We start from the raw sequence: 25,479 nt of genomic DNA, 5'->3' as shown, positions 1-25,479 counted from the left end.
GAACCGCCCCGAGGTCGCCTGAGAGGGGCACGGCAGCTGCGGGGAACCCGCTTCGGCCCGGCAGCAGGGGCGGCGGCGGCAGGAGGGGGGAACCCGCGCTCGGCCCGGCCCCCTCCCCCGGCAGGATGAGGTTCCCCCTCCCCAGAGGGTGAGTGCGGGATCGTTCCACCGGAGACGAGCCCCGCACCTCCACCCGGGGCCGTGTCCGGGGCGGTGAGTAAATGCCGAGGGCGGAGATGCCGGAGGGATTGGGGGGTGGGGGGATGTGGGAGGGATGGCGGCAGCCGCGGGGCGGGGAGGGCTGGGGGCCGCTGAGGTGATCCCGCGGCGGCCGGGGGAGGGGGCAGGCGGCCCCTTGGGGCGATGAGGGCCGCCCGAGGTTGGGCTTCCCTTTCGGGGAGGCGTCGACTCTTCGGCGTGCTCTGAGTTACCCTTGGAATTGCTCAAGCAGCAGCAGGAGCAGCAGCAGAGCGGCGGCAGCAGCTTGGGAGCGGGGCAGCGGGTAGCGGTACGGCAGCACTCAGACCATGCTGGGTCCTCTCCAAGGGTCTGGAAGTGGCTCTGTGCCCATGGAGAAGCCGCAGCAGTGAGCGTGTGGTTGAAAGGCCATCTTCCACAGCTCCTGCGGAGAAAGAAGCTCTCAGTGGCTTCATCCTCCCCCCCCCCCCGGCCCCCAAACTGAGAAATGATGTATCCACGGAGGAGATAAAATGATTTAACGTGCCTTCCTCATCCTCCTCTGTGTCCCTCTGCAGGACCACCCTGCTGATGATTTTTCGGAGTTGGGTTAATGGATGAAGTTGATCGGTGGGAGACGGCTGGAGGCCCAGAGCACGGTCTGGGGGTTGCAGAGCGCCTGTGATCTGTCCCGCAGCCTCCCTCTGCCTTCGCCGGGAACACCGGGATGGGGAACAGTGGCTCAGCCGTGAAGGTCTGCACAGATCACCAAGGAGGCATCAACTGGCTGAGCCTCAGCCCCGACGGGCAGCGCCTGCTCACGGGTAGTGAGGATGGCACTGCCCGGCTCTGGAGCACTGCCGACAGCCAGTGCCATGGCCACTTCCAAGGTACAATAGCTTCTTTTCGTCTGCTTGGTTGAGCCCAAAGCATGGCACAGGCCACACAGCGTGTTCCAGTCTCTCAGACCCCGCAGCCTGCTGGGCAGCCAAGTTCATGCTAGGTTTGTGAGGGTTTTTTTGAGTATTTGTTACAGGAATGTTAATCAGAAGGTGTTGCATCCGAAAACAGTTTACCAGCTCTTCTGAAAGCATGGATCCTGTTATCTCGGGGTGTGGAACACTGCAGTAATTTATGTCTCTTTCTAGAAGCCCTCTATGTCTCTCTTTACTTTTTTTTTTTTTTTTTATCATCGGATTTTCCAGACAATCTTTACATAAAGCCTCTTGACCAAGAAATCTAGAAAGAAACCTTGCTAAATAGGTTATTTCCCCCCACATTTGACAAAGAGAAATGTTAATTGCAGGGCTTTTAAATTTTAAATTGCTTTTGCATTTTAAACAAAATTTATTATGCTCAGACCAGCATCTCAATAATTTAAAAGAAGAGGGAAACTCTGTAAAAAGTGCAGTCATGCAGGAGTCAGATATGGACTAAAGATATTTGTATTCTCATTCAATCACATCTCTTCATATGGAAAAAAAAAGTCTTAAATTTTGAATTTCTAATCCTCTTCTCTTCCAAAGAAGAAATCACATTGCTGTGACTTTTTGTTGTTGGTTTTTTTGCTTGTTTGTTTTTAACTATGGAGTATTTTAACTATGAAGTATATCTGTTTCCCCCACTTCCTGCCATGGTTCTGCCTCCTGGAAAAATCACTGCATTTGCTTTAGGCTTAGAAATCCCTTTAAAGTGCTAATTAGCTTTTAACTAGAAGGAGGAATGCACTGGGTAATATTCAGAATCTGGCTGTGTACTGCTAGTGTTTGGGGTAAACTAAAGGTTGGCTGGGTGGTTTGTGAGCTGACAACTGTATCAGGTAATTGTATGTGTGCTGTATTTATGCGTGCACACAGTTGTTGTGTAAATTTGTATTGTACAAACTATAATTACTGATAAACCCGTATCTGTAACACAGCTTCTACCACAACGTAACCAGCAGCCTTTTCTGGTGGCTGCTTTTGACCAGACCAGCACCAGACCTGCCACGGGGTGTTTTTATCACCTTTTGTGTGGCTGGAGTATTATTGATGGTTACAATCTCACTGACAGACTTCGATGCAGGAACCAAGATACTTTTTGATCTTCTCGGGGAGAATTTCTGTGAGGAAAACCCTGTCCCATTTAAGCTGCTTTGCAAAAAGTTTTCACAGAAATGTGAGGATGTGTATAGGTTTGCTAATAGCCCTGATGAGCTGTTTGATTTTTGGCATCTGGTGAATTTGCTTAAGAGGAAACAAGATTTGTGCTTGTAACGTGGATTCTGCTTTGCTTTTCAACTACAACAAGGCTTTTGAACTGCAGGAGTTGTAGTAAAATCTGTTTTTTTAAGGTCAGTGAAACAAAGTGTTTTACTGGGCAGTCTGCTTTCCCTCAGTTCTTTTACCATTTCTTTATTCTACAACATGATTCTGTATTTCTCATAACTTTGTCTGTCCATCTGTTTCTCTTTAATCACATTTGTCCTTCTTATATTTTTTCTTTTCTCCTGCAAGGGTAGTGTTATTTAAATCACAGCAGGGCCCACCAGTTACAACCAAAGTCTGGGGCTCTGTTGTGATGGTTACTTAAAAGGTAAGAGTTCTGCTCTTGAAAGATTACAGTCTAAATAATTACAGCAGAAGATTGCAAGATAATATAATCCCTGTGATTAGATAGATGACAGCAATTTCATGCAAGAGATCTTGGAAAAAGCTGGGGCTTGAATACCAACATGCTTTTAAAATGCAGTACATTTGATAATGCCATGGAGAAATGTCACAACTTGCTAAGGAACAACAAAAGCTGAAGGTTTAATATTGATTCCCCTTTGCTAGCATTACCCAGTTTTTCCAGCATGAAATTTTTAGAATAACAGTTATGTATATTTTTATTTTAACTATAGAATCCAGATATACTCTGGATACTGTATAAATAATTGTGCTATTATTCTTTCTTTCTATGTAACTTATTTAAAGGTGTATTAAAATTTTGAAAATTGATTTTTATTCATGTTCTTAGCCATAATGGGGAAAGTACTAGCAGACTTTTTACTACGTATGTTGTTTTGTTTGCTTTTCATTCTGCTTGGACAGTGAAACTAAACTTGCTGGTAAGTCTCGTGTTGCTTCCATTTTTTATAGTTCTGTGCTTTAATTTAGAGCTGTTTGTTAGAGCTTACAATCAATGGTCTGAGTTGAAATTCAGTCTTTTCCTGACTTTGGAAGAAGGAAGCAAAATATTTCTTTATTTAAAAAAAAGGAAAAAAAAAGTCTATTTCTTAGTGGTTTTAAACTTCAGTAGTCAGAGTTTTATTCTACTGATAATAATTTAGCTCATTAATATTTTTATAATGCTGTTTGATCTTCCTGATTGAGGGAACTGTACTGGTTTAGTCTTTCACTTAATTGTTACATCAGTGAAGCAGAGTTTTCTGCTGTTAGTTAATAATGCTGTGTCTTATACAAATCCTTAAATGTGCAGAACATGGTGGTGCATATAAAACTAGAGTTTCAGTCCAGTTATTTATTGCATTTTTCTTTTCGTTCAGGGGAAGAACTTGATTCCTCTGCCCTGCTTGCATGCAGAGTGATGGAATTTATTTCCTTTGCTGTTCCTAGGACATGAAAGTTACATCACCTTTTGCCACTTAGAAAATGAGGCTGCCTTCACCTGTAGTGCAGATCACACCATTCGAAAATGGGATGTGGTGACAGGTCAGTGCCTGGCCATTTACAGAGGACACACATCAATTGTTAACAGGTTGGTTCCCTGGAGTTCTTCCCTTCTGTCCATGTCATTTTACTGCAATTCCCCATTCCTACACTAAGAAAATGGTTTTTGTAAACCCTTGAGTTCCTTCTACACGTGTTCTGTGCTGTAATAATTAGTTTTCTTAGCAACAGTGCTGACACATCCATAGACAGCAGATAGGAGAGAAATGAAAGGCACACAGCAGGAGAATTGGATCCAGGGCTAGGAATGAAATTCCAGAAGAAACTACTCAATTGATAACAGATGCTTCTGATAAATAGATGTAAAAACATCACGTCAAGCCATTGTGTCAGTAAGAGGGATAAAGTCAGCGTTTTTTCTGGAATTATTATTCCAGTTTGTGCAAATGGAGTTTAAACTGTCCATGACTGCTTGGCCTGTTGAGTTGAAGTGTTTCTTTTTAGTTGTACTGGATTTAATTAATGACAAATAGAGCAGTCAGTTTGTTGGGTTTTTTTGGTTTTGTTTTTTTCATTTCTTTTTTGGTAGGTGGGTTGTTTTTTGTTTTTTTTTTTTTTTTTTGTTCCTTAACTCAAAACACATAATGATGTGTAGCTAGATTCTGTAAATAGTTAGAAAGGCTGGCTCTCTCTGTATTTTGGCACTGGACTGATTTTTGCTTGAGTCAGCAAATGGGAAATGTGTTCCCTATTCATATGGCTTTGTTGCCAGCTTGAAAGGTTCCAGACTACCAAACTCAACTGACAAAGATGACAGGTAATGATGTTCCCTGCCTCTGGTTTGGAAATAGGAACTGTACAAAATTTTCTGTTGTTTTATGTTTGTGCAGCTACAATGTGTTTTTTTGAGGGCCCAGTAAATAGAATTCTTGAGCTGTAATCTCTGGTTTGCTTTTCAGTTATCTGGTAAGTGGGATGCTCTTGCTCTACCTTTTTTATGATCCTAAGAAAAGTGAAATTAAGTGCACTCTCTCTGATGATGGGAAGATGATACACTATACACTGTCAGATGCAGTTCAGGTTCCTGGAATGCATTTTGTTGTTGTTGTTATTTTAATTCCAAGCTGTTTTCATAGGTCAGTTTGTAAATTATTATTTGCAAAGAAATACTAATAAATAGTTTAAAAAACAAAACAAAACAAACACAAAGAACTCCTAGCCAGTATTTATATAACTTACAGAAAGTATGTAAGTGTGCTGCTGGCCAAGATTTCAGAAAAACACAAATGCCCAAAGTTACTGTGCTATTACATAGAAATGTTGATATTGATGTACCTGAGTAGGGGTTCCAATTTTAAAAGTAGAAGCAGGATAGTGGGTTTTTTTAAGAAAAAAAAATGGATAATAAATAAATAATAAATAAATAATAAAATAAATAAATAATAAAATAAATAAATAAATAAATAATAAATAATAAATAAATAATGTGTATTATATAGTGATGCTGAATTGTGGCTGTATATGTTGTGTTCACACCACTGTTTCTAACTCCAGGATTCTTGGCATTGAAATTGTGGCAAAAAATGATTATGTAAAAATAATTACACTCTTCATACATGCAAATTTTATTTTTTTTCAGGATCCTGGTTGCCAAAGACTATCTCTTCAGTGGCTCCTATGACAGAACAGCCCGGTGTTGGAGTGTGGACAAGGAGAAACAAATCCAGGAATTCAGAGGCCATCGGAACTGTGTCCTGACTCTTGCTCACTATTCCTCCAGGGATGTTCTTGAAGAGGAGGAGGAGGTAGAGGAGGAGGCAGAGAAAATGAGCAGGGACCTCCTGGTGACAGGTAGCACAGACTGCACTGTTAAGGTCTGGTGGGTGTCCAGTGGGCGCTGTTACCAGACTCTGCTGGGACACACTGGGGCTGTCTTATGCCTTATACTTGATGCACCAAACAGGGAGCTGTTTTCTGGCAGCACGGATTATACCATCCGAACGTGGAATATTGTCACTGGTGAGCAGCTGAAAGTGTTCAAAGAGCATCAAGGATCAGTAATTTGCCTAGAGGTAAGAACAGAGGCTTCATAAAGAGGGGCATCCATGTCCTAACTCACGTGGGTCTCAGTTGTCTTTTCCTTCCTAAAGAAGCTCTTCTGGGGTTATAAGTGGTAAGTGCAGACATTCCTCTAATAACAAAATAACAGTGCTCTGTGGTCTTGAGACAAATCCTCTTTCCCTATAACACTCTCTGCTGTCCTCTTGGCTTCTAGTGGCTGTCCTCGTCAAGCTTCTAGCTCAGTATCTCTTTACATCCTCCTTGGTCTTGAAGTGTAGGTTTGCTGGGAGTAGAATTATGAACAGCAGATCACCATACTTGGAATAAAAATAACCTGAACAAGTAAACAAACCTGAAGTCTGATAACTTGAAAAGGCCAGGGGAAAAAATCAGAGTAAACCAGATAACTTAAAAAGTAACAACACTAAAACCTAAACCAAAATTGTGGGCAAAAGATAATAGGAAAGTGTAAAGCTGAAAGAAATCCTGCTTTAAAAACCATGCAGGCATGATTTGAGAAAAGACAGGGAGAAAAAGATGGCCAAGGCAAGAAAACAGGCATGGAAAATGGGAAAGAGAAGTAGAGCATGGGAGAGAGAAATCGGGAGATGGCGAAGGAGGAAGGGGAAAGAGTTTAATGTGATCTGAAAAGCTATACCCTGTCCTTCTCCTTGCAATACTTTTCTGGTGAATGCTGCCAGGTTTGTTACTACTGCTGTGGAGAGAAGGAGGTTAGGCAGATGAAGAAAAAGAGGTTCTGTTGCACAAGCACTCTTCTGTACATTCCATTATCCACCAGAAAATGTTAATGGTACATTTAAAGAAGATATATGATGGTCTGCAACTTAGTTTCAGGTCAGGAAACCTTAAATGTTTATAAATGTTTGTGTCTGGCTGAAGTTAATAACAATAGTTTTTCTCACTACTTTTCTTGTTTGTCATCCATAAGTGCTTTTCCTTTACAGAGGCTACAGTATATATTTTTAATAGCTATTTAATAAATGTTGCCCATGTTTCTAAAGAAGGCAGTCACAGCTGGCACTAATAGACTAAAAACCTGATAGCACTGAAGGAATTCTATTTTCCTTCAGTTTAGCAAAGAAAAAACCCACACAGAATCCTGTTGCCCTGGAGTGATGTTTGTCTTGCTTGACTAGATTTTCAGTGTTCAAGCTTCTTTTTCTGACACTGTGGTAATGTGTTTTGAGGATGTTCAGGTAACTGTTGCTGTTCCTGGTGTCAGGCTATGTTTTTGCTGTTTAATTGCAACTCTTCTCCAAGACACAGATTGGCAACAACAGAGCTTGCTTTAATTTAATTGGGTTCTTGCTAAAACTGTTACAAAAAACTGGCTCTACCCTTTCCCAGAAGCCTGGGAAATTCAATTACACTCTTTGAATGCTCAAGAATGAGCAGTGCTGCTCCCCTTGTGAGCACCGAGCTAAACAATGGCTTTAAACAAACAGAACTTCTTGTAGGGGAGAAGAAAAGCAAACCCAACACGTCTATTTGAAAAAACCTGAACAATTCAAAGTACACAAGACTACTTCTGCCAAGACTCTGTTGTTGGCAACAGTCCTGGCCAAATCTTCTTCTAGCTGTGATTAACTGGTAGCCCCTCACTTCTCTCATCACCAGTTGATGTTTGAAGCTGGGAAAGTCCAGCTGAGGTACATCCTGGGCCCACAGAGAGCATCTTGTTTCTAGGCCTCTAAAACTTATCCCAGCTTAAGCAGTCACTGTACTGCTGTTGAATAGCTTTAGGCTGTTGATCTTTCCTAATTCCTCCCTCTCTCTTACTGGGTTCAACACAAGCCCTTCTGTTCCACTTGGCTGCCTCTCAGCACAGCCCACATGGTATTTTCATTCTTTTAGAGAGGGCTCAATCACCAGAATCCATACAAAGATGTTACAACAGAAGGGAAACTTCCTGAATAGAGGTGTTTAATTTTTTTTTAATTTTTGTTTTCTTCTCAAAAATCTCTTGGAGCCCTTTTTTTTGCCTAGGGTTTCTTGGTGACAGTGTTGGAATCTCTGGCCGTGAGTTGAGTTGGTATTTTTCAAACTGTGGGTCAGGAAGGACTTGGTAGTTGTGAGTTGCTCATAGAAGCCAAAAAACAGTTTTAATTGTTGACAAAAGTTAATTTTCTTCAGGGCCCAAGTCAGCTGCTAATTACACTAGATTTTCTCTCCTCTGTCCTGGAGGAGCTGAGTTGTTACCAGCAATTAAAGGTAGTTACCTGTTCTCTGGGTGATATAATGCTTTTGTGGAGAGAATAAAGTGGGAAAAAAATAAAGACTTATTTTCATTTTATTTATTCAAATGATGATCCCTAGGAGATTGACCTTTCAAAAAGTTTGAGAAATGCTCAGTGTGATCTCTCATGCTGGACAAAGATCAGGAAAAAAAACTTCAATATTGAGACCATATTTTCCTCAACATTAAAAAGTATTGTTATTAATGGGAATGGCCCAGGGTGTTCTAAACTGCTGCAAATTACATCTGGGCTATTTCAGTCATTTCCCTTTACTTTCCAGTAAATACCAATAGTGTTGCTATAGCACTGAATAGAAATTCCTGGAGTTTCTTGAAGGAGGATTTCTGGGTAGATATCCATAAAGCACACCCATGTTTTCCACTTTCTTTCCTTCAGTGCTGGCATGTGATGCCCCAGGCACGTACAGATCCTGAATGTTCCTCACTTGCTCTAAGGTCCTTTAGGTGTTGGTGCCAGAATAAGTGAGAGGAGCCTGAAAGATACTTTAATCTTGCAGGGGGCAGAATGGGAAGCACTGGTCAGCTTTTAGGTTTTCCTTTCCCCCTGTCCTTAGAGCACCCCAGAGAGTGGAGTGGAGAGGGTGAGATGCTCAGGTATTCCCCAGGGCTTTTCCTGCTGTCCCCAGGACAGTGTCTTGCAGGTGATTTACCAGCTGAAATGATTGCATGGATCCACTCTCTGAGCAATTCTGCTGTTCTTCTAATGCAGCTCTTCTTCCAAGGTTTTGCCAGGAAATTTTCTGCCTTCAGTGGGAACCATGTGCATGCCAGGTGGCTTTGGTGGCTTTGAGTCCTTCACTCCCATGGTCAGGCAAGGTAACCAGCAGTGGAGCAGCCAGAACTCTTCACTTCATTTCTCCTGCAGTGCATTGATAGCTTGGCAGGCAGGGGACAGCAGCTGTGAGTGCTCCCTCTTCATAAAAGAGCCAATGATGATTTTTTATAGAAAGTGATGGGAAAATGCAAGGGTGGGCTGACTAATCACACAGCTCACAGAAGTTCTTTCACTTAAGAACTTCAGGCCCAGCTCAAGACCAGTATTTGCAACTAATAATCAAACATGCATTTTTGTTAATGTGACTGCCTGCAATAGGCTGCATAACCCTGACTTAGATATTTTAATTGTGTGTGCTTTTCTGAATGTCTCCAAAGTAGTTTTGCAAACTGTTCACAAGAATTGCTTTGTCTTTTGCTGATTGTTCTGCCTCAATATTTATCAAAAGTGTGCTGCCAAAAGCTGGCAGAGAGAAATGATCCAGCTTGGAATTTAGCTTGCATTGTATAGCAAACATTCTTGCAAGAAAGCTTTTCTTACAAAAGGAGTTTTAAATGAACATGGGTGGGCAAGGACTTACTTCTGGTTTTACTGCAAAAGATCCTTTGTTTGGACCATTCCCTTTAGTTGCCTTTTAAAGCTGACTAGAAGAATGCTTTGAGCAAAGCTGTTGTCTGAACTCTGTTTGTACACTTAACTGTTGTGATCACTGGGACAGATTTTTTTTCTTGTCACATCTTTTAAGTTAAGTGCATGCATTTTTTGTAATTTCTGTTTGTATTTCTTGCATAATTCACCAGAGGATGGAGATGTGAATTAGAGGAATATGAATTTGCACAACAACTGTAGAAAAGAACCTGCACAAACTGATACACAGGATGTTCCCTCCAAACATCAAGCAACACCCTCTTTACTATGGAGGTGACTGAGCACTAGCAGAGGTTGCCCAGAAAAGTTGTGAAATCTCCATTCTTGGAGATAATCCAAGGTGTCTGAATGGCCAGCACTGCTTGAGCAACAGGAGTGGACCAGATGACCTCCAGAGGTCTCTTCCACCTCAACCCTTCTTGATGTTTCTGGGACCATTGCTTTGCTCTGCAGTAAAAAAGTTGATGAACGTTCTCTAGCAGCTAAAGCAGAGAGCTCACTCTACATGAATTCTTAGGAAAAAAAAAAATCAAAACAACAAACAATTTCTTGCCCACGGGGAGTTTGTTGGCTCATAAAAATGAATGTGGTTTTGAATGGGATCCTAAAAGTCTAAGTCAGCCTAAGGCTTACATAGTTGTAACTTGAGATTGGTCCAAGTTGCTGATTTTTAACTTAGAAGTGGCTGTGGACAGAAGACCCTGCTGGCAGATTGTAGGAATCCTGAACCCTGTGTGAAGAACAATGTAATGGGGCATGTGGTTGTAGGACGTTCCTGGGAGCCAGTCTGACTTCCATGACCTTCAAAAAGGATGTGTCCAAAACTGTTTGGAGAGCCAATTGCCTCTCCTTGGATGAGAGTTAAATTGTTTCTAATAGCAAAGATTAACTGGGAGAGCAAAGCCTGTTCCTATAAGGTTGAAATACCTGCTAAGCAGCTCTTGTGCAGATTTCTTGGCATTCATACACATTTGAACTGTCCTAAGCTGCTGCATATATTCAGTTCAGCCAAGCTTGTGGAGAAAGGGGATTGTGATTGTCTGGAGAGAGGATCCATAGATGTGATAGTTTTAGGGGTTTTATTCACTCTGATGTCTGGAGGCTGCAGCCAAAGTTAGGATTGCATAAATAGTGTAATCTGTAACTACTTCAGCATTAACAACCTGTGCTTTGCTGCTGTTGCTCATTTTACTACTCACAAGCAGGTCTGAATGACTTTTTCATGGAATCTCCAGTACTTTGGCCCCAGGATTAAGACAAATTTGCTCCATTCATGTGTCTCAGTGTTTCATCTGGTTCAAAGCAAAGCCCCTCAGAGTAATGAGAAAAATGAACAGTCCAAAATTACAGGGATCAGTGCAGTGATTTTGTGCTGTGTAGCTGAGGCTTTAGAAGAAAGCATCTGACTGTCATCAGGTTTTTAATTAATTTGAAGCTACTCAAGTTTGAAATGTCCACTCAGCTCATTAATATATGAGCTGTAAATCTGGTCTGTGTTGTGTTCTGTACTACATGTGTCTTTTCCTTGCCATGCTTTCCATTGTCAGGAGCTTTGTTGGGCAGGTAGCCAAAGTGAACTAAATGCTCAAAAGCCAGCCAAGGAAGATACAGCTTTGAAAATACCACTGCTGCTCCAGGCAGTTGCAGATTAGAATATGGAAGTGTTTCTACTGACAATTTTTAAAGTAAGAATTGACAGACCTGGGTATATCTGAAAAATCTGTTAAGTGAAATTTTACGTTTTTCCTTCTAAGTCATAAGAAAATTAAATTCTCTAATAAGAATAGGACTGGGACCTAGGATATTGGCTAAAGGTTTGGAAAAGCCTAAAGGTAATAGACCTGGGGATTTGTCCCACAAATATTTGTTGAAAATGACTGTACCTGGATGCACATGCACAAACATAGGTGCCAGTCTTAGCTGCAAGGAGGCTCAGCTCCCATTGAAGCTGCAGCATAACCTCACAATTTGGTGAAGATGTCAATATACTTTGTCCCTCTCTCAAGAGGGGCAAGATCTGAAGATCTGCTGAGCCTGATGTGTCTGTGGCACTGTCTAACCCAAGGCATCTGTTTTGCCCAGTAGTGTAACCCAGCTGGCAGATCTGGATGGATTAAATGGCCTCTGCAGGCCAAGGAGATTTGAACCCGTTTTGAGAGTCCTGTAAGAGCAGGATGGGGGAAGAAAAGTCTGCACAAGGAGGGTTATAAGAGTCCTAGAGGCAGAGTCAGCAGAAAGTGACCTAACTAGAAATCAGTGCTTTGGGGACCTGTCTGGAAGTGGAGAGGGGAACACTACCTCTTCCTTGGACTTTTAAAATATTTTTCAGTTCAGTCATGACTTAAGAAAAATGTTGACCAGAGCCAAGGAGCTGTGCTGCTGGCTGACCCTAAGACCTCCACTGCTTCCACCCCAAAGGTGGCTTGTGCCCAGCCAACATGAGGGCATTTGCACAGTGTCCAACTTGGTGAATTAGAGTGGAAGATGCTGTGTCTGCCTTGGTGGTGCATAACCACACCCTTTGAGTGCAATCTCTGAAAGAAGGCTCTGAAATAAAAATACTGATTTGGCATGGGTCAGATTGGGTTGGTGCCTCTGGCTTGCTCTTCTCAGAGAGAATCCTGTCTGGTTTCAAATACTCTCTTGACCATTTTTCAGGAATACTGTGCATGGTTGCTTGTCACGACTGCCCCAGAGCACATAATGCTTCTTGTGCATTGTAGAAAAGGATGGTTGCAGCCTGGATCAGCCTCCCAAATCAGGGCTGCACTTTGAGATTTGGGCAGCCAAAAGTTAGGATGCTATAACTTCCAAGTCCTTTTTTGTATGGGCTTCAGTTGCATTATACCATGGTTCCCCATATGTATAGTAGGGGAGGTATTTATTTTATATTACACAGCATGGTACCTGCTTTTAAGATTCTTTGTCTAGGGGAACAAGATGATGATGATGATTTTGATTAAATATAGATATCTGAAATGTTGTTGCTTAGGCTGGAGTTGTAAACTAAACCTGTTCTTAGTCAAGTGAAGGAGGAATCATCTCACCTAAATTGGCTGCAGCTGAGAAGGTTGTTCTTGTCAGGGGGGAGAAACTGTGAGTTTTAAGATGTGATCTCTTCCAGGCATCTGTCTTAGGATGAGATGAATTGTGCCCTAGACTGCAGTGACTCTAAGGGCTCTCTTAGCTGTAGATACCTGCATCAATTTAGATGAGATGATGGCTGAATCATACCACTAAAGGCACATCTGATTCACAACTTCAGCCTGAGCTGATAGCTCTTGATGGCCTTCTCCACTAATAGCTATTTCGTGCTGTGTATTTTAAAAATACCCTGGAAATGAGAGGCTGTGTGGCAGTCAGAGCCTGCACTGGGTTTTGCTCTCAGCTGTGCTGCAGGCAGAGTCTGTAGAATGCAAAAGATTGTTTAACCTGTTAGTGTTTCTGTCTCCATGCAAGGCTGAGAATCCTTTGCTACTGTGCTCACTGATGAGGGGCAGGAAAGTGCCTAAAAGTATAAAATGGGGCAGCCTGGGTAGCATGGAGGCTTTGAATGTAATGAAGTTGGTTGGTGTGCTGACCATCCCGAGAGATCTCTGGGTGTCGGAAGCTTTTGTGGCTCTTGTGATGCTGGTGCTATAAATTACCTACATATGCCCACATCATTTCACACATTTGTATATCTAAGAATTAGCAAATGTAGGCAAGTAGCAGGTTTTCTGTTTCACTTAAGCATTTGTACACCCACTTAAATGTAGAAATGAAGCAGCATAATCCAATGTACCATTAATGCAGAGTGGTGTTTACCTGCAGGAGGTTATAACAGTGTTTTCCCTTGTTCAGTGGGTGGGTTGATGCTGCCAGCAAGATGTCTGGAAAAGAAATGCCAGTGAGTTGGCCAAGAACTACTAAGCAGGATCTACAGTCAAAGCATCAACTTCCATTAGCAGGTGCAATGTGGCAATGCTCTTTAGACCCATCCAGGTTGAGCCTGGAAGTTAAAAGGTTACATTCCCCAGGCTAACTGTATAGCTCTCAGTTGCTAGTGCTGCTAATGTCAATTCCATTGCAAAAGCAGCTTAAAAGTGACACTGTTAACAGTGGTAAGAAGCTCCTGGTGTGTAGCTCTGAAGATTGTCCCATGGGCCAAGTTCTACTGGTAGGAAATCTGACGTGCTGCAGCAACTGAGCTGGTGGGAGCTGTGTCCAATGATCATCTTGGTCTGCCTGCATACTTTTCTTACATGGGTTAGCATATTCCCATCAGTGTAGTGCTTTGTATCTTAAAATTCCTTTTATTTCTTGTTCTTGTAATATGTGCTAAATATTTTTTTTCTTTTTGCACAAAGCTCAGTTATGATGCATGTTGGGATGGGGCAATTCCTCTTTGGACTAGGAGTGGAGATGGGGGAGAGTGGAAAACACTCCAACCCCACACATACGGAGTGTGCAAAGAGTGAGGGCTGAAAGTTTATAATAATCTAAGGTGGTAGAAGAACCAGGCCCTTAAAAGTCACCCAAGAGCAAGAATCATGTGAGTTTTTATTGTTTGTTCTTCAGTTGGTTTCCTGGAGATACCCGAGATGGGTAAGGTGCTCTGCTGGTCATTTGAACCTTCTGCTCTGTGTGTGTATTGCAAACAAGGTGGTATTACTCCTAATGCAAACTGTTTGAGGGCTCAGGGTTCTCCCTCCTGTTTCTCCATCCTTTTGACACAGAGATAGGGGCAAGTCCATGAAACTCACCTGGAACTGCAGCCTGTGGATTGCCTTGAGAGTGTGTGATGGCTGAGTCTGCCTGCATCCTTTACCCTGCCTGCATCCTTTTCCTTGCCTGCATCCTTTTCCTTGCCTGCATCCTTTTCCTTGCCTGCATCCTTTTCCCTGCCTACATCCTTTTCCCTGCCTGTAGCTGTCAGGAGTTCTCTGCCCAGGGGAATGTGCAGTCAGAGCTGTACAGAACCATGGGTGTTTTTTTCACTAGACATAGACTGGACATAGAATGCAAGATATTTCTCTGCACTGTGAAGAATTTCCCACCTGAGCTGCCAGTTTTTTTGTAGTTTGTTGCCATATACTGGCTAGTATTATACTGTGTTATTTTCTCTCATTCCTTCTCTCTTTCTCAGTTTCCCAGGGGCAATCCTTCCTTCTGTCACTCTCCCTGTGTCTGTCTGTAATAAAACTCAACCTCTACCACTGGTGAGTTCACACAGTGTGCAGGATGGGTGCTGTAATGAGGCAGCATTCTTATCAGGTTTTATAGGCAGAGATGCTCAAAATAACACAGCAGAAGACAATCTGTTTGAAGATGTTGAAAAACTTATGCAAGGATGGTTAATTATTTAATAACTTGGTAACACGGTCTAAAAAACCTTGCAGAAATGCAGATACAAAACAGTTTAAAACAAGAGTTAGTATTTCCAGATACTGACCTGGGGCAGGGTAGTTGTGTTGAACCCTAGTTTATGTTGTGTAGGATTTTTTTTCAACTTACTTTTTTTTTTTTTTTTTTCCACTCATCATTGTTCTGAAATTCTTGTTCCAATTAAAATTTACAATCTGATAAGCGTTCCTACCAAATATGCTTTGCAGAAGCCACACTGCAGGGTCTGTTTTGAGGCCATAACTAATTACGGAAGCAGGGTTGTTAGACTCACTAAAATCCTGCCTGCTTGCACCAGCAGATGAGCTCAATTTTTAATCTTCTGAAATGTGGGAGCTGTTTTTAAGGCCCAGAAGTCAACGGGAGATGTGGTCGTGAAGGATGCGAGATGGGTTTTGCTCACCATCCCTCTCTTTCAAGCTGTAGTTCTTTCTCTTTTTGCTCCTTGTAACAGACTGTTGAGTCAGAAAGCAGGACTTTGTGTGAGTCACTGCCGTGCAGTTCACTCAGGAGGGAGCCTGGGAGGTGATTGCTGATGTTTTTTTCTCTTCCCTTCAGCTGGTGAATCGGCACTTGTATTCAGGCAGCGCAGACAGGACAGTGAAGTGCTGGTTGGTAGACACTGGGGAGAGAATCCAAACCTACAAGGCTCACAAACACAGCGTTAGCACTTTGAAATACCACGCTGGGATCTGTAAGTTGCCTTTCCTATGTTTGTCTTTGATCAAAGAGTATTAATAGAGAATACTATAATTTTGAAGGCTTGTGAAATTGTCACTTTTTTTTTTTTTTTTATTTCCGCTCCTCCGTGTTTATGTTCAGTGTCAAACTTTGCTGCGCTGCTCCTTGTGGGAAGCTTGGATCTTCTCTCCATTTTCCACCTCCCTGTTCTGGCAAATGAAGAGGCACTTGCTTTATTTCTGTTACCAAGGGAAGTGGCTCAAATCCTGAGCTGTCTGTGGGTTGTTTGCATAGCTGTGGTTTAACCTTGCTAGTCTGATGTCTGTCAGTCTGCTCCTGCTGCATACTTGGGGAGAGGAGGTGGTGTTGGAGGATGTGCATCCCTGTGCTTGCCTCTTCTACCTTGCACAGGCTGTGTAATGGACTGTCCAAAACCAGGATCATGTCCTAAATGCTTCCTGCTACTTTCTAACATTTAGGCTTCCTGTTCAGGCTCTGACTACCCCCTACACTCATTTTCTACAAGTTCTTTTCCCTTCCTCTTTCATGTATTTGTTCCCCAAACCACCTTTCTGCAGTACCCAAGCATCACTTGCTTAATGGTGCTTGGGACTCAGCTTTGCTGCTCTCAGGACTCCTGTTAAGAGTGGTGTCTTTACATAAGAGCCTGTTGTTGGCATAACAGGATATTTTGACCATGAAACCTCCCTCTTTAAATCCCTTTGTTGGATGGCTTTCCCTCTGCACATCATCTATGCATTTCTGGGTTTGGGTTGCAAGGCTGCAACTCTGTTTTATCAGCCTGCACCTCTCTGTGTGTCATATTGATCTTACTCTGCCACTGGTGTTAGACTCAATGTGCCTTCACCTGCCCCCCAAAAAAGTACTTCCCTCCTTCAGGGTAACAGGAATGGTAATGTCTGTCTTGAACTAACCTAGAAATTCACAGTACTTTTCTAATTTTCATTTCTGTACTTCAGCTATGGAACTCATGTGTAACACCAGGTGAGTGGTTGCTGCTTGGGCCTTGGTATCACTTTTGACAGATCATCACTGTGATGGTGATAAGTGGGTATCAAATGCAAGATGGTACACATCAGGGAGGAGTTGTACCTGCACAGGCAAATTACAGTTTAATGGCAATTTTCTAGCACCATGCTTGACATGGCTGACTGACCACATTCATAACCCAGGAACTGAATTGATTTCTTAATTAAGTTTGGAAACTTAACATACAACCAAGCCCCCAGGCAGATTTTTATTTTAATCAGGAAGCCTTTATTTGGTCTTCTTTTCAATATTAGACCCGCAGCATTACTTTTCTTCATTAAAATAGTTAATTGTAACTGACAGGTACAATAAACAGCTCTCCTCAGCTATATTGCAGAACTACCCCACACTCCCCTACCTGCAGGTTATAATTTATGCTGATTTCAGCTTTTGCAGTCAGCTAGAAGGCTGAAATGGAAGGGGAAAGTGTCTGAGCTTATGGTGCACACTGGAGTTGTTATTGCTCAAAGATAGAGGCAGGTAGGGTGGGGGAAATGAACCCAAAATTTTAACCTGGGATCAACACTAGCAAACAAAATACTGATTTTTAAATTTTATTTAATTTTTGTGTGTGTTATTTTCCATCTTTTAATTATAAAGAAACCAAATCAGACATTGAATTCATCAAGACCAACTGCTCTGAGCTGGTGTTGGCCTGATCTAGTGAGGAATTTCCATGTCTGGGTGGGAGATGGAGAGAGAGACTGTCTCCTTCTGTAATGAGACCCCCAGAGCTGCATTTTTTCAGCACTGATCCTGCTTCCCATGCAACCAGTTGGGATTTGCCCAGACTCTCTAAACCCATCATAAACAAAGTTTAGTCTTGAACACAAGTTTCATTATCTGATGCCACCCTCAGCAGCTCTGCAGTGCTTCCCCCTCATCCTACCACCCTGTCACTGACATACACATATATTATCTTTCCTTAGCACTTTTTTTTTTTTTTTTTTTTTTTTAAATGCAGGCAATATTGCTGCATTTAGTCAGACCTGTGAAGAACATCCTGATAGTGTGAAAGAAGTACTCGCAGAGTTATTTAAGATCTCATTTTAAATCAAATGCAAAATTCTAAATCTGTCAGAGAGAATTGAATTATTCCACTTGAAGGGTAGAAAAATGTCATGGGAAAATATCAGGGACTCGTTTGAATTTAATTTAGACATGTTTTAGTTCTTGAAAGAGGACATTTCCCCTTAAAAATGAATTTATATACTATGATTGCTTGTATTATACATTGTAATTCTAATTGGAAAAACCTGTTAGGTAAGTGATCAAAGGCTTGTTCACTGGTTACCAATTGCTGTAGCTTAAAATTCTAGCTGTTCATCAGGGACAGAACAGCACTGTGTTTCCTTTCTCTGTCTTTCAAAACTGTGGGCAAAACACTTCAATATAAATTATGTTTGGTATGGTTTATGTCACATTTTCACCAGTGCCAGAACATGGAAAGAATCTCAGCTGAGAAGATCTTCATTCTGTTGCTTGCTATGTGATCACCAAAGAGTTTATGGGCCAAATAAAATATAGTAGAAGAATGAGAGGAAAAATAGAAGTTTTCCCAAAGTGTCTATAGAGTACAGGGAGTCCAGACAGATCTGAGAAATAAGCTGTATATCCTCAGAATTAGTTTCTAGTGAGTTTCATCAGTCTGCTTATATAATTAATAGCATGGGGACTATTAAAGCTAGTTCTCAATCTAATTTACTTAATGATACTATGTTGGTTATTCCTCTCATGTAGTATGTGCACAGTCATTTAAAATTTAATGCAGTTTATATTTTTTCATGTTGCAGAAACTCCAGGGAAACTTTTAAAACCTATTCTCCCAAGAGTCTATTAAATTTAAGTAAAAAATAAAAATTAATCATTTTGGGTTGATTTTGGGTTTTTTGTTTGTTTGTTTGTTTCACAGGTGTTATATATAAGCATATATTCAAATGCTAAATCTAACAGATCAACAGCTCTCCTTTGGAACACAGAGGTGCAAAGAAACTTCCTAGATCTAGAGTGACAGTTTAAAAGACATAAAAGATGTCTGTGGAAAGCAAAATCCTGTTAACAATAGCTAAAGAAAACTGACAGCTGCAAGTGAAAACAGCTCTTAACTGGTTCCTACTCTCTGCATGTGTGTAGTAGTATTAAGTGATTTCCATTCACTGGAAAAAGAATCTCTACCTACTTCCCTGCTTTACATCATTATTATTATTTTCAGAATGGGCTGTAATGCTTTTCAGGATTGTGTTGGCAAATGAATCTATAGCAGGCCATATAAAATTATTTTCCACATCCAGATGTTTCTTTAAGGTGTACCCCAGAAGTACCCAACCTCCTGCTCTTTAATGTGCAGTTGAAAAGCTGATGGCAGTAGGTAGCTTGTGCTCTACTTTCTTTTATTCCTGTATTTACTGCCATGATAATTTCTTCACCTCTCTTTAGGAATCCAGTGCCTGACTTCCCCCAAAAGATAAGGTATCTGTTTTCTTCTGGCACTTCAGTTTTGTAAAAAATACTTTCATGGTAGTGGCTTTTGCAAAGACCTGAAATACAGGGAGTAGTAAATGTATTTCTTTTTGCAGTTCTGAAATATTTAACTCTAGGAAATTCTGAAATATTTAACTTCAGGAGCTTGGGTTAAGTGAAGGAAAAGGGAGGGTTTACAAAGACAGCTGGTAACCCTTAATTCACTCAAATGTGCTCCTTTTCAGGCAGATTGCTAAGTATACATTCTAGTAATTGCCTTACTGTTTCTGGGTGCAGGAGTTCTGGGGATCTGATGTGAGGATCCTACAATGCTGAGAACTTGTTCTTTGAGCATGTTAAGATACCCCAAGGAAACCTGATGAACACCCAAGTTCTCTGACCACAATTTACTTAAAAAAACAAACAACTCCAATCCTCTCCAACCCTACTCTTGTAGCACCTGTACAAGATAGCACACAGAATACAGGAGTTATAGCCAAAATGCTCCAATAGCTCAGTGCTGTACTGAAATAGAGATGATAGCCTGGGCTTTGAACCACTTAAAGGCTCTGCTGCTTGCAAAGATCCTAAGCTAGAGGATTTAGCTGAAGAAATCCACCACACTGAAAGAATTTATAAAGCTGCTTTATAAAGAAGCCTACATGTGCTGCTCACCTCTGAGGACAGGAGATTTAACTGTAGTATTTCAACAGAGAGGGCCATGCCTACAGTTAGTAAGCTTATGGGTGAAAATGGGTGAAAATCCAGTATGTTTTAATGAAGCTAAAACCAAATTAATATCATTAGTATGAGAGAGGCTAATGCTCTTACTGTGGTTTGAAGCTTCCCTGTACAGATGCTTCTCCTGCAGTAGAAGTGATGAAGGTGCTGTAGTACTGAGTGGAAACCTGGAAATCAGGATGATAAATCAAATGCAAGTCTTTGAGGAAATCCTTAAAACCAGACTTAAAATAAATTGCTGCTTAGAATTAGAGGCATGTTTAGGTGGGGAAATGTATGTGGAAGAGTAGAGCAGAAAAAGATATTTGAAGTGTGTGTGGAGTGAAAGGTCGGAACTTCAGGCTTATGGCAGTTCAGTGTTGTGAAAAACAGAAAGTAAACCAAGCATGCTGGGGTCAGCAAAAAAGGAATTATCTGCACTTGCTGTAACTGAGAAGAGAATCAAGCCTGAGAGTGATACATCATGTTCCTTTGTGAACTAGTTCTAGGTAAATTTTTCATCTCAAGTGGGCTGCTCTTTTGTGGCTGCTGACATTTGGCCCCGTGCTGTGTTGTGTGGTTGTGTTGCAGTGTTCACAGGAAGTGGAGATGCCTGTGCAAGAGCTTTCAATTCCAGGAGTGGTGTCCTGCAGAAGATCTTCCGAGGACACAAGTTCATCATCAACTGCATCCAGGTCAGGAAAGGGCTTTGTTTCTTTGTTGGGATCTCTCACTTCTGATTGCTCCCTCAGTTGTTTTGTGGGAATTGGTGTGGCTAGCTGTTCTATGGCTTGAGTTGGATGTTGTTCTAGGAAAAGACAAAAAGTAACAGACCTTAATAGTTGTTTTGTAATTTTAGACAGAGTCTGTAATAATAAGGATAAGTGAAACCACAGAACAACTCCCCGGAGACAATCCTCTTCTCTGTGATTGGAAGTTTTTCAGGTCAGGTTAGACAAGCAACCATATGAAATCAGATGGATGTAACTGATCCTGTGTATGGGTGGGGAATGGGCTCTGGGCTCATGGAACCCCTTCCATTAGAAGACTCTGATGATAAGTGTATGCAGTGCTTTAGGGAGACAAAAAAATCTCCCTTATCCAAGCAGAATAATCTATACCATTATCCTCTTAACCCTCTGGGCATGGCACCCCTCAACAATCCAGCAACTGCTTACCAGCCTTACTGGTATTAGTGAGGAGCTAGTGGTGACCTCCATGTGCTATCCTGGAGAGAAATGTTTATATAAATAAATATAAATATATAAATATCAGGATCTATGTTGAAGAAGGCATAAAGATGACAAAGAAGTTCTGTGACGATGTCTGACCCACATTCTACCAGACAAGTGGAACTCTGTGCCACTGGCTCAAAATTTTTCTCAAAGTTAAGTGCCTGCAAAATTGCTTGAATATTGTCTAAGAAGTGATACTGGCTTTTAAAAGTTAAAAGGAGAGGAATTAGTAATCTCTGGTGGCAATGCAAAGACCTGTATCATGCAAGGAGCCCTGGGGGGGAAGTTTGAATTCCTGTGTGCTTTGTGCATTTAAGAATCCACATCTCCCTGCATCAGGCTCTCAGTAAATTCTGTGTGCAGGATGGAGATTTTGATTAATCCTGCTGATGTAAGCCAGAGTGCTGGGGGGATGCTGGCACCCTCCTCTGGTGCTGGACAGACTGATGCAGGAGGGGGAAGATGATCAAGACTGAGGGGTGGCTTCTAGGGCAGGGTAAGGACAACTGGACACATGAGCAACAGCTCAATGTTTCATTAAGGACAAAAAACTACAGGTTTTAATCAAGGTTAAATTACTGCAGGTCTGGGAGAACAACAAATTTGGAAGGAGGAATTGTACCTCTAACTTACTGCAAAAGGAGAAGGGAAGTGAGAAGGAAAGCATTCCTGAAGCCAGCTCCCACTGCCAACTGATTCTGGTGCCTCCTTAAGCTTCATCTTCAAAACCAGCACAGAAATTCCCAGCCTACTCTGATGTTGAGTTTAGTTCCCTGTTGCTTTTCTAGCGGGTTTAGGTTATAAATAACTCTTGCTGTTTATATTTTATGGCTCTGTGAAGTGGCTGAAAAATGAGTCCTGACTTGGTAATGTCTCATCCCACTTCAGCAGCTTTTGTGATAATTTATACTGGCTCTTGCAATGAGCTATCAGGCCTTAAGTGTGAGGATCAAGCTGTGTTTGCTCTGATTTTTGACAGTTTGATTGTGTCGAATCTGAGCTGGAGGGTTTGGTATTAAATGTGGCTTTGTTGTTCCAGATCCACAATGAGTTGCTCTACACAGCTTCCCACGATGGCACACTGAGGATCTGGGACATCCGGGGAATATGCAAGAGAAATAAGCGGCGTTTGAAGAAGGAAAGGTCTGTCCAGGGCAGGAGCTCTCAGAAGGGAAGTCTCTCTCGGCTTTTCAACAATAAAGTTGGCTGTATGGTACAGCAAGAAAATGGGGAACATGAGGCTGTGGAACTAATGTGACTGTCCAGGACAGACTTTCCATCAATGAACCAAAGCTGAACCTTTTGTTTTCTGCACCATTGTGTCCATGTAAACCAGAACTTGGAAAGAGATGGGAAACAGCTTTCCTTGGATTTTTTTTCCAGGAGCCAGGATTCTTTGTGACTGTCAGATGGACTCAGGTGTTGGCACCACAGAGGACTCTCAGATGAGCAGTTCTGGGTCAGGAGGGACTGCAGTGTGGTTCAGGTGTTGTACTTCTGTGTGTGCAATTAAGAGCTGTACTTAGGAATGCTTGTTTTCAGTTCCCTCTGCGTAGAAGGGTTGCACACTGCTGCCTGCCTGGTGTCTAATGAGAAATGTTTTCTGTTCCTGTTGCCTGCTTGCATGGCCTCTCTTTGGTCCAACACAGAAATGAAAGGTGCTTTGTAGGATGACTGAGTTCTGCTTTTGCAGCTGACCCTTGGGTCATTTTTTTGTTGATCAGACCACCTAACTCAGGATGGTGTGGCTCAGCACAAGGAGTTTGAAGCAGACTGGACACCTCTCTGGGAAGCTGTGAGTAGAGGGACAAAAATTAGGGTTTGTTTGTCTTTTTTTTTTAAAAAAAAAACCAACAAACCATAAGCTGGAGAAAAATCTAAACCTCTGACCTTTTGTATCAAGGTCAGCTGTTTGCCAGGGCACAGGAGCTGTCCTGGTCCCAACAACCTGGTGGGTTCTTTTTTTAACCTTTTTCAGTCTCACACTTCAGCAAATGAAGCATCAACAGCCTCATGTGTCTTCCATGTGCTGCCAGGAGTTTGTGTGTCCAGCCATCTGCTTGCTCCCAGGTGTGGTTCCCCAGATAGGAAACTCCTGATGGGCTCCTGAAGGGTCCCCTCTCAGCTCCCCTGGGCAGCCTGGCCCAATGCTTGGCTGTCCTCATGGGGAAAAGGTTTTCCTTATATCCACTGGGAATTTTAAACTGTGTTTTTTTCAGGGGAGAGGAGGGTTTATGTTTTTTCTGGAGGATTTACTGGGTGCTCTAATTTTGGTATCTTTCCTCTTGTTGAGGTTATGACTGTCCTTCGTTTGCTAGGTTGTTAGTAGCAACTTCAAGAGATGTTCTCCCAGTCTTTTTCCAGGTTCATCCCTCTCTGATAACCACTGAGCCATGAGCAAACAAGGGTTCTTATATTTTTCTATTTGCAGATATAACTCTTTGTAGAACCAATACAAAAATACCTAACCACATGTTTTTATTTTTGTGTCTTTATTTATTCTGTACTACAGCAAGATAAAAATGCTGTAATCTTTTTTTTTTTTTTTTTTTTCCCAAATGGACTAATAAACATGTGGCATCTACAGACAACTGTCTAGTTTTTGTTTTATTCTCTTTTAGAAAGAATTTGGCTGGCTGCAGCAGCACAGCAGTTAAGAATGAATGGAATATGGGCGGGGAGAAGAAAAAAAAAAACCAAAAAACGACAAACCCAAACAAAAACATACACTTCTGGAAACATTTCCAGTCTCTCCCTCACTGCAGAGGCTGGGGTCAGGCGAGCTGCTGAGCTGCCCTGCCTCCTGCCAGGCCTTGGGCTGCCACAGCTCAGTTTCCTCCATCAGAGGAAGGAGGGATCAGTCTGAAAGGAAAGAGCAGATGATGAAGAACCAGACACCTGGCTCAGTGATTGCTGTGGTGGCACCAGAGCCTCCTGCTCTGAAGCTGTAACACTGCATCATTGGGTGCTGTCTGTCACTTCTGCTCTGCACCCTGCTCACCTCTCCTGCTCAGCAGCTTCGTTAGCTCCTACCTGGCATCTAGGAGGAACCAGAATTTTAATTATGTTAAATGCCTACCAAGAGAGACTAATTTGGGAGTTTATCTGCATAGTGGAGACTTAATTCCACTCTAAGCCTCTTGGTCGTGTTGTTGCAGCTCAGTACTGGCCCTGTGGGAAATGTTTATGAGACAGTGGCCTGTGGTTGCTGGGGTGATGGCTTGGTATGCAGCTAATTTTATTTGTATTTTGCATATGAGGTCAGTGCCAAGTAGGAGGCCCCTAGCAGAGATGGATGGAGTTGCACAGATGGTCTGTGCTTATACCTTTTGTTTAAAACTTTGCACACAGTATGTTAGACATGAGAGCTTATCTGGCCTCTAGAGCAGCTGCACATAGAATTAGCAAATGGATTTAATAGGCATGGATCTCAGAGTGGAATTAATGAGTCATTATCACTTCTGCTTGTTGCTAAACTTATTACAATGTCTCAAAATACATGGTCAAAATTAAGTTAAAATTTGGACAATGACTCCTGCCCTGCTGGTCACTTAAAACCTCACACAGAGTTTCTAGGGGGCAGTGCTGGCAGGATTACATCACTGAGGAATGGTTTCTCTGGCAAGCACTGCATGTTATGATGCTAATTTTAAATCCCTCAAGGACAAACGTTCACTTCTTGTCACTGCCAGTTTGCTGTGCAAGCCACTTCAAAGAGGAGGAACACTGCCTGTACAGCCCAGCACTGCCTTTGGGCAAGCTGGAATGCCAGTAGGTTTGGGAACCCCCTCTGGCTGAAGGAAGGAATAAATTTGTGCTTTCCTACTTACTTCTTGTTAAAACTACATAAAACCCTCTGGCTGTTTTTCTCCTTTTCAATTATTGTGTATGTGCAGCTTTGTGCTGCACTTTGTCCAGTGGTTCCTAAGTGCTGTCCTATAGAGTAACAAGATACAATGGGTGATGGTGCCCATTTTTTCCTCAGAAACTCATCTTACTGTCTTCTGGAAGAAGATACAGAACTAACTGAATTTCCATAGAATGCATAAGTACAAAATACAAATAATTCCAGTGTAATTACTCCCTGCTTTTTGCTGTCCTTGGGTAAGGCTGCCATGGGGAAGAACATCCCCAACTGAAGCCTCTTTCAGTTCATCCACTGCAACCAAGCAGTTGTTTTGCAGGCCAAAGTTCTGCACCTTTCACCATCTTGCTCTCCCTCACAAGAGTTCAGGGGCCCTCATTTCGCCACTGATAAGTGCTGGGTAAGAATAAACTCTCACCAGACATCGCATTTTCCAGCAGCTACTGTCAGCCCCCGCTCTGAGCAGAGACCAGGGCCGGTTCTCCTTTTCT

The 25,479-nt window shown here is 42.1% G+C and overlaps 1 protein-coding gene across 3 annotated transcripts; it reads left to right on the top strand.

Moving 5' to 3' along the window:
• On the top strand, nt 1-23,714 carry WDR86 (WD repeat domain 86). 3 transcript variants are annotated; one of them, XM_071734664.1, is made up of 7 exons: nt 7-213; nt 756-1,067; nt 3,777-3,918; nt 5,470-5,902; nt 15,536-15,671; nt 20,480-20,583; nt 22,163-23,714. In XM_071734664.1, exons 2-7 carry the CDS (start codon nt 905-907, stop codon nt 22,379-22,381), a joined length of 1,197 nt encoding a protein of 398 aa, XP_071590765.1. In that variant the 5' UTR covers nt 7-213; nt 756-904; the 3' UTR covers nt 22,382-23,714. The 3 variants fall into 3 exon arrangements, with proteins under 3 accessions (XP_071590767.1, XP_071590765.1, XP_071590766.1); XM_071734665.1 differs by lacking the exon at nt 7-213 and adding an exon at nt 378-508; XM_071734666.1 differs by lacking the exons at nt 20,480-20,583; nt 22,163-23,714 and adding an exon at nt 15,800-18,560 and having other exon boundaries at nt 1-213.
• The last annotated feature ends 1,765 nt before the right edge of the window (nt 23,715-25,479 follow it).

The sequence above is a fragment of the Heliangelus exortis genome, chromosome 2 (assembly GCF_036169615.1).
Source record: "Heliangelus exortis chromosome 2, bHelExo1.hap1, whole genome shotgun sequence".
NCBI lineage: Eukaryota > Metazoa > Chordata > Aves > Apodiformes > Trochilidae > Heliangelus > Heliangelus exortis.
Note: the sequence above shows the minus strand (reverse complement) of the source record. Positions and strands in the feature narration are given on the sequence as shown.